This window comes from Lathamus discolor, chromosome 16 (assembly GCF_037157495.1).
Source record: "Lathamus discolor isolate bLatDis1 chromosome 16, bLatDis1.hap1, whole genome shotgun sequence".
NCBI classification, from domain to species: domain Eukaryota; kingdom Metazoa; phylum Chordata; class Aves; order Psittaciformes; family Psittacidae; genus Lathamus; species Lathamus discolor.
Genome location: NC_088899.1, coordinates 5,136,163 through 5,143,193, shown reverse-complemented (window position 1 = coordinate 5,143,193; position 7,031 = coordinate 5,136,163). Strand labels below are relative to the sequence as shown.

At 45.3% G+C, this 7,031-nt stretch overlaps 1 protein-coding gene across 5 annotated transcripts in view; it reads right to left on the bottom strand.

Moving 5' to 3' along the window:
• Positions 1-513: 513 nt before the first annotated feature.
• RERE (arginine-glutamic acid dipeptide repeats) overlaps positions 514-7,031 on the bottom strand; it is a 221,527-nt gene continuing 215,009 nt past the window's right edge. For 4 of the 5 annotated variants that reach the window (XM_065696875.1, XM_065696872.1, XM_065696873.1 and 1 more), the window contains 5 exons: positions 6,709-6,931; positions 4,876-5,599; positions 2,846-2,992; positions 2,447-2,627; positions 514-1,376 (listed from right to left, as the gene is read on the bottom strand). In XM_065696875.1, coding sequence (XP_065552947.1) covers positions 1,343-1,376; positions 2,447-2,627; positions 2,846-2,992; positions 4,876-5,599; positions 6,709-6,931 — 1,309 coding nt within the window. In that variant the 3' untranslated portion in view covers positions 514-1,342. The remainder of the gene's footprint in view (positions 1,377-2,446; positions 2,628-2,845; positions 2,993-4,875; positions 5,600-6,708; positions 6,932-7,031) is intronic. The other variant, XM_065696874.1, reaches the window with a different exon arrangement.

Genomic DNA, 7,031 nt, shown 5'->3' with positions numbered 1-7,031 from the left:
GTTAAAAAGTTTTTTGCTTACAAACCCAAAGCTAAAACAGTCCAAGAGAATTAGAGACTGCTCTTTGCAGAACAACTTTAAGAACACGAGTGGAGTTGCCTCGTCCTCTTTTCTTAAGAGCATATCAAACAGAAGAGGCCAGAAAGAGCACATCCTCCAAAAGGATGCACATGCATACAAAATTCTGGCTGTACTCATTTGAGCCATGGAACATATTTAAAAAGAGATTTTAGAACAGATTATTTCTTTCAATTTTTCCCTGCATTCTAAAACCAATGTAGTTAGATTAAGTTTCAAAAGGTAACAGGAAAGAAATGCATTATGGCCACACTGAAAATGAACCCTTGAAGGAGGCATCAAAAAGGGTAAGCGAGCTCCAAGGGACATCTGTACTGCTCAGAAACCCAACTCAACAGAAATCAGCTGCAGAACAGAGAGATGTAACACGAACAAAAAACCCCCAAACAACCAAACCAACCAAGAAACCAAGAACAGAAACAGTCATTTGCAACATTATCCCTGCAACTCTCTTTAATGCTTATTGTTGATAGCAAACCAAATTTCAAGCTTTGACCCATGTGAAATTATTGATTTCCCTTTAATTAAAGGGATAATTATATATATAATTTCTTTTTTTTTTTATTAAAAAATCAACTCTGTATTCTGTCAATACCAGGTAGGAATTCACAATTTGTGATGTTACTGAAAATCAAGATAAATGCTTCTGGAGTTTGCGTTTTGTTTCGTTTCTCCCCTCTACCCAAAAAAAGGTTATTTACAGACTTAAAAAGCCATGCTGCAGAACTGAGCTCTCTTGAAAATCATGAAGATTTCCTACAATGTATTAAAATAAAAGTAATTCTTTTATTATTATTATAGCACTTGGATTCAGAGCTTGTTATGTCACCTACTTGCAATCCTTGTTTTTATTAAAATAGCTATAGATGCATTGAGTGTCTCTTCACGCACAGTGACTTGTGTTGTGAACCTGATTCTAGCACCTACTCAAAACAAACTAGTAAGAAACAAAGTAAAACCCCCCAAAAAACCAAGATTGCAGGAAGTTCTCTGAATATTCCACACAGTCCTGTATTTTCAATAGGCTTCTGAATACGTTGTCATGCAGGGAGACCCACACCAGTCTTGAGAAATCTTCTCTACAAATGAAACACTATGGTGATTAGTCTCTACTTGTTGGGTGGTTGTTTCTGGTTTAAATATATAAAGAAATCTTTATAAGATATTCTTTGTTTCCTTTTGTAGCTCTTATTGTATGTAAAAATGTTCCACTCCTTCCCAAGGACTGGGGTTTCCACAGCCAGCATTACAAATAAATAATTTATTACAACTGTTTGTCGCCTTCTTTCTTCAGTCGACTGAAAAGAGAAAGAAAACTCATTTTAACAAAGCGAAGGAGGTGTCAGACACTTCAGACACAGCTTTCACTTCCTGCTCACCTCACCCGCGGCCCTGAAGGGAACAGAGGTTGCAAAAGGACTTGTGAGCTTTCAGCACAAAACGAGAGCCATTGTAACAGCAGTGATAAGGCTGGCTGCGGCGGGAGGAAGCGCTGACCTTTTGCTACTGCAGCACTCCTTACATGTGAGCAAGATCACTAGTGCCAGCTCATCAGGCTTCAGCTTTATCTGCAGCCGCAGAGATGACAGTCAGCTTCAGGCCGACTGCCTGCCCCCATGGCACAAGGCCAGCAGGCAATTTCAGACAGCAGAAGCAAGGGATGAAACATCAGAGTAAAGCAGCACAGGGCAGGTGTTTAATAGGCTGCTTCCTATGTATCCTTGCTACCCACAGACATGTGGAATGACCCTCGCTAGGTGCTAGTGGCTTTTTCTTCTTAGCTGCCACATTCTCAGTGGCCACTGCCAAACAGGAACTAGGATGGTGTCACATAAGGCAGGAGACAAGAAGAGAGCACGACTATCGACACCATACAGCATGCCGGGGAGAACAACTCATGATTCATCTAGGCATTCTCAGCTGGTAATGCAGCATCCGTATTATGCACACATTTCAACTTCCTAGTCCCCTTAGTAATTTCTTAAGTTGCACTGAATTCCTCCCCTCTTCTCATTCATAAAGCTTTACCCACCCTCCTCCACTGTTCTCAAGGAAGAGAGATGTGGAAGCAGCAATTGTAATAAGTATCACACTAAAAACTCCGATCAGACATAGTTCTGCAACTAATGGACTCAACTAATCCACATCCTGTGCCAGTAATTTGGACCCAGCTTCCCATCTGTTCCATCACCTACACCCAAATGAGGTCTTAGTACAGCTTCACCACCTTCCATGACTGCACCAGGACAGGAACTCAAAACACAGTAAGAAAGGCATTAATTCAGGGAGCAAAAACGTGCAATGTGGAGACAGACAAAGGAAGCTGTAGCACCCCTGTGTCTCCAAAAGCTTCCATTAGACCTCTCACCTGTAATAATCTTCCTGACTTGGTAGATGACCACCATGCATGTGAGGATGCCCATGCAACCACTGCTGCTCCATTGCCAGTCTTTGCAGCTCTGCTGACTGGGCATGCATGGCCTGCAGTTGGTGGGCTGCGGACATAGGAGGTGGAATGGCACCAGGCAGATCTCGTGGATAAGGAGTACCTAAGAGACAGTTGCCCACATTTAGACACTTGTTTGCTATGAAGCCTGCAGAGAGTTGTCTCATGAAGCTTTTTTGTTAGACAAACCAACCAGCCTTTGGCTGTAACCGAAGTTACAGCTTAACTCCACCAACTCCCCTCCCAAGCAATGTGAAGACCCAGAAGATGACAGTTCAGATCAAGAGCCAACCTTTGTAAAGAACCATACAATGCTCTCACCAAAGACTGGATGTCGGAGCATTTCATGCTCATGAGGTGGCTGCCCTAGCAATGGGTTGGGGATGGTCCCAGGTGGGTAGGGAAAACGTGCCAAATGGGGTCCAGCAGCTAAAGGATCCACCAGTGGGTGAACAGGTCCTGCTGAACCTTTAAAAGAAGGAAAGAAGGCAATCAAATCAACTGCTTTGGGAGATAAAAACCCGTTAGACTTGGCCTAACTGGCATATAATTACCAGAAGTTTAGCTCCACCCAATTGGAAACCCACTTTTCTACCTCCAAGTGACATTTGCTTACTGAAGAGTCTCAACTGTTAAAACAACAACCCAAGGCTTTCAATTGCTACAAGAAATCCACCAAGCAGTAACTAAGATGGTCAACATTTAGAAAACCTTACACTAAAACTCTTGTTTCTCCTTTACACACTCAAAAGTGAGGGATCACTGCTGATATTTAGTACAGAAACGCTTAGCATGCTCTGACTTTGCCAGTACTGCCTGATAGGCCATAAAGCTGGCCAAAACCTGTTTGCACACCCAGCTCATGTGAAACCTCTGCATGTGAAGCTGTTGGTGGGTTGCAGAGGAACCACAAAAGAAAGGAACCCAAGACAGGTAACACAATTCTTCCTCATCTGCTGCCTGGTCCAGAACAGAAATGTGTGACCATTTCACACCCTGCTCATCCCCACTCCAAGGAGACATACCGGTTATGCACCTTAAGGCCTTACTCACCCGCAGAGTTACTCTGGAGCAAGAACTACTTGGAAACACTCAGGAGACCCTAACTCAGTTTTAACCCGGCATCCAAGATTAAAACCCAATTACTTTCCAAATACACATAAGAAGGACTTCATAATGAATTGACTTGGCTTTGCCTGCACCAGTCTCTTACTAGACTGGGAGCGAGAATGTACTAGCCGTATTTTTGTCTAGACCAAGTACCTAGACTTACCTGCACAGAGGTGATGACTTACCTGACATCAGTATCCTTGTATAGACACCATCTATGACACATTTCTCCCGCTATCAATGGGATATGCAAACCTGCCTCAAACTGAACCAGTCTGCAATCAGCCTCAGCCAATGTCCACAGCTGACAGCTTTAAGAATGCTGATACTCAGCCCCATCATCTACCCATAACCCTCAGCCCCTCACCAACCTCACAAGACCCTGCTGATTTCCTCGCTATACAATTTGGCATCTGTAACAGCACTCGAATTCCTTCCAAATTCCAAGCAGCAGATATTCCAGCTACCCTTAATGCATAGTGCTCCAAGGCGAAGTGTGCTGTATTTGCTTGCACGAACACTACATTTGTAACCAGCTGCACCAGAAGCTGCACTTTAAGTATGCGGACCTCTTTTTTCCCCTTCCTTGGCAGCTACTGCAGCTGGTGCCTTGCTCGCTGTGTCCTCTGCAGTCTGTCACCAGAAAAATCCTGCTTAGTGCCTCATCTTCCAGACTTCCAGAGGCAGAACCACGTAATTTGCTTTAGAAATGAGCAAGGCATCAACTCCTTTTTGAGACTATTAAATATGTGGGGAAGAAGAATTCAACACAGAATACACTGCAGCTAAACCATAAATTTAGATAGTTCTTATGAGAACTGTGACAGAGAATTTCAGCTCAACTAAAGCCAGATGGCTGGCATGTCAAATGGCTCAAGAGATGAAGTCCCTCTCTCCTAGTTATTTTTTCAGCTCCTCTATGGAAACACCAGCTTCAGCTCCTTTCCAGCTAGAACTCCTAACAGGCATTAGCATTAGCAGTGTTACTAATTCCAGCACGGTGATGATCACTGCAGTGTTATCATCATTTACTTTATCACTGTCACTGGTTCACCTTCCAAAAATAATCTGTGTTTCAGTTATCAAAACCTTATACAGTACAGAAGTCGCGTTGTATACACTAAAACAGGGATTTGCTGCTTGAATTCGAGTCACGGTCTGCCTGTTTCAGACAGACCACTGCTTACAGCTCATGAGAGAGGTTTCCCAGTTACCTGCGCAGCCCAGTTCCCTGGGCTCACCTTGATGTAAGGGATCCTGCTGATGTAGATGTAAATGCGAGTGTATGTGTGAGTGTTGGTGATGGTGAGGTGTGACGTTGAACATCTGGAGCCGGGCCAGGGGGTCGTTTGTCAGCGATGCCATCCTCTCCGCGTGTATCCTCTCTGCTGCCAGTCTGTCGGGGTAGCTCATTTCAGGCCGTAACTGCGGGCCTGCCAGTGCAAGTCTCTCTCTTTCAAGGGGGTTCAAACCCGGATGGAAGGAAGCAAATGGGTGAGGTCCTGCTGTTGGTGGGATAGTCAGTGCGCCGTGCCTGGCAAAATGCTCCATGGGGTTAGTAGCTGGGTGCAATGCATCTAGCTCTGGGGGCTTCACCTCAAAGCCAGGTTTCATCCTCTCTCTCAACTCCCTTTCCCGGATTTCTCGCTCCCGGATTTCCCGCTCTCGCAGCTCTCGCTCCCGAATGGTGGGATCCACGTTGTAGAGGCCAGGCATATGGTAGGCCAGAAGTGGATCAGTGGGGTTCAGGGGGACAAAGAAGGGATGGTTGCGGTTTGTTGGTGACATGACGTGAGGACGGGCATATTCACTTAGTGTTCGTAAAGCAGGTGTATCCGGACCAATGTAAGGTGGTACAGCAGCTATGGTTGTCGGTGGAGGTTCAAATGAAGGTCTCATGTGTGCTGGCCCGCTGAGCTGAGACTCTCCAAGTCGGCCTTCATGGGAGGAGCTGGATACCTTCTGCTGCACAGAAAGGGGGAGAACAATTTTAGTTCATCACAACTGGCTTAGAACCAGAGCAGGCACAAACTGCCCTTCTGCTTCAAACTCTGAAGAGGACGCTCCGTGACTCCTGCAGTTGTGTGATCCACTGTCATCTGGGGAAGAACTGGATTCTGTCTAGCCTGTAGGCCAGGACATAACTACTTTGTAGTGGCAGCAGTGTGTTCTGCCTCTCCTCTCCACACTCATTTGTAACCCAAAACAGACTAAACCCAAAGAAACTCATCTCCACAATATGCAACACAACAAAGTCCACTCCTTTCACATCAGGACTTTGCATCCTGCTCTCCCCTCCTGTACAAGGGCAGCAGAGCACTTCAGGGGAGGGCAATAAGCACATCTTACCCACGCCAATTGCCAAAGGACCCCTATCCCCAGAATAAAGTCCCTATACCTGACACATCCTTAATGGACAGATGCTATATCCCGATTTTTATAATCTTACAGAAATACGCAGCTATGATTCGTATCTCTGAACTGCACGATGGAATGGACTTTAACACCTTCTTTTCCAGCATCAAGAATGTATTACCAACCTACCAGTTGTGTGGGCCCAGAAGTAATCATTCCTTTCCAACAGGCCACAGAATGATGGATTAGTTTTATTGGCTCTTTATGCCAAGACCAGAGTTTGGGTCTCCCCATAAAAAAAGCTAATGAAGTTTGCTTCCAATTTAAAACCCCTTCAGATCTGCTTTTTCCAGCAGACAGCACTCGGGAGCCTGCACAGCAGTACAAGGCACACAATGGCATCCACTATGCCTGCACAGGGTGCTTTTCTACTGCAAGCAAACGTGAGTACTTGGGCTAGTTATCCCCAGCAGCACTGCCTTCCTGCACATCAGAAACACACCGCGAGCAGAAGCTCTCCAGTTCCTTTAAAGAGAAGGAAGTCACAGGCAGGGCAGGAGGTGCTCGTAGCAGGTTGCCTTTCACCTAAGACACAAGGCTCCCACATTCACAAATACCTGCTTGCACGTGCATTAAAGTGCTTCTGGGGATGTGCATTCTGTAGTCACCATCCAGGTCAGATCCCACCAACTCCCTTAAAGAGCTACAGATCAACCTACCGCAGCTCTTTCCGCTTCTCTTTCCCGCTCCCGCTCCCTCTCTCTTTCCTTCTCTTTCTCTTTTTCTCTTTCCCTCTCTTCTCTGGCTTTCTGCTCCGCTTCCCTTTTGGCCTTTTCAATGGCCTCTTCTCTCTTCTTGGCCAGTTTTGATCCTGCCAGTGGCATGAAGTACAAGTCTGCTCTTGAACATGAATTGTAGCCACGGTCCAGGTGCTTATAGAACCTGAAAGAAACAAAAGAGAAAGAGCTTAGCCTCAGGAAAGATGCAAGAGTTTCATCATGTCAATGAAACCAAAACCAGAGTATCACTTATACAAGTGATA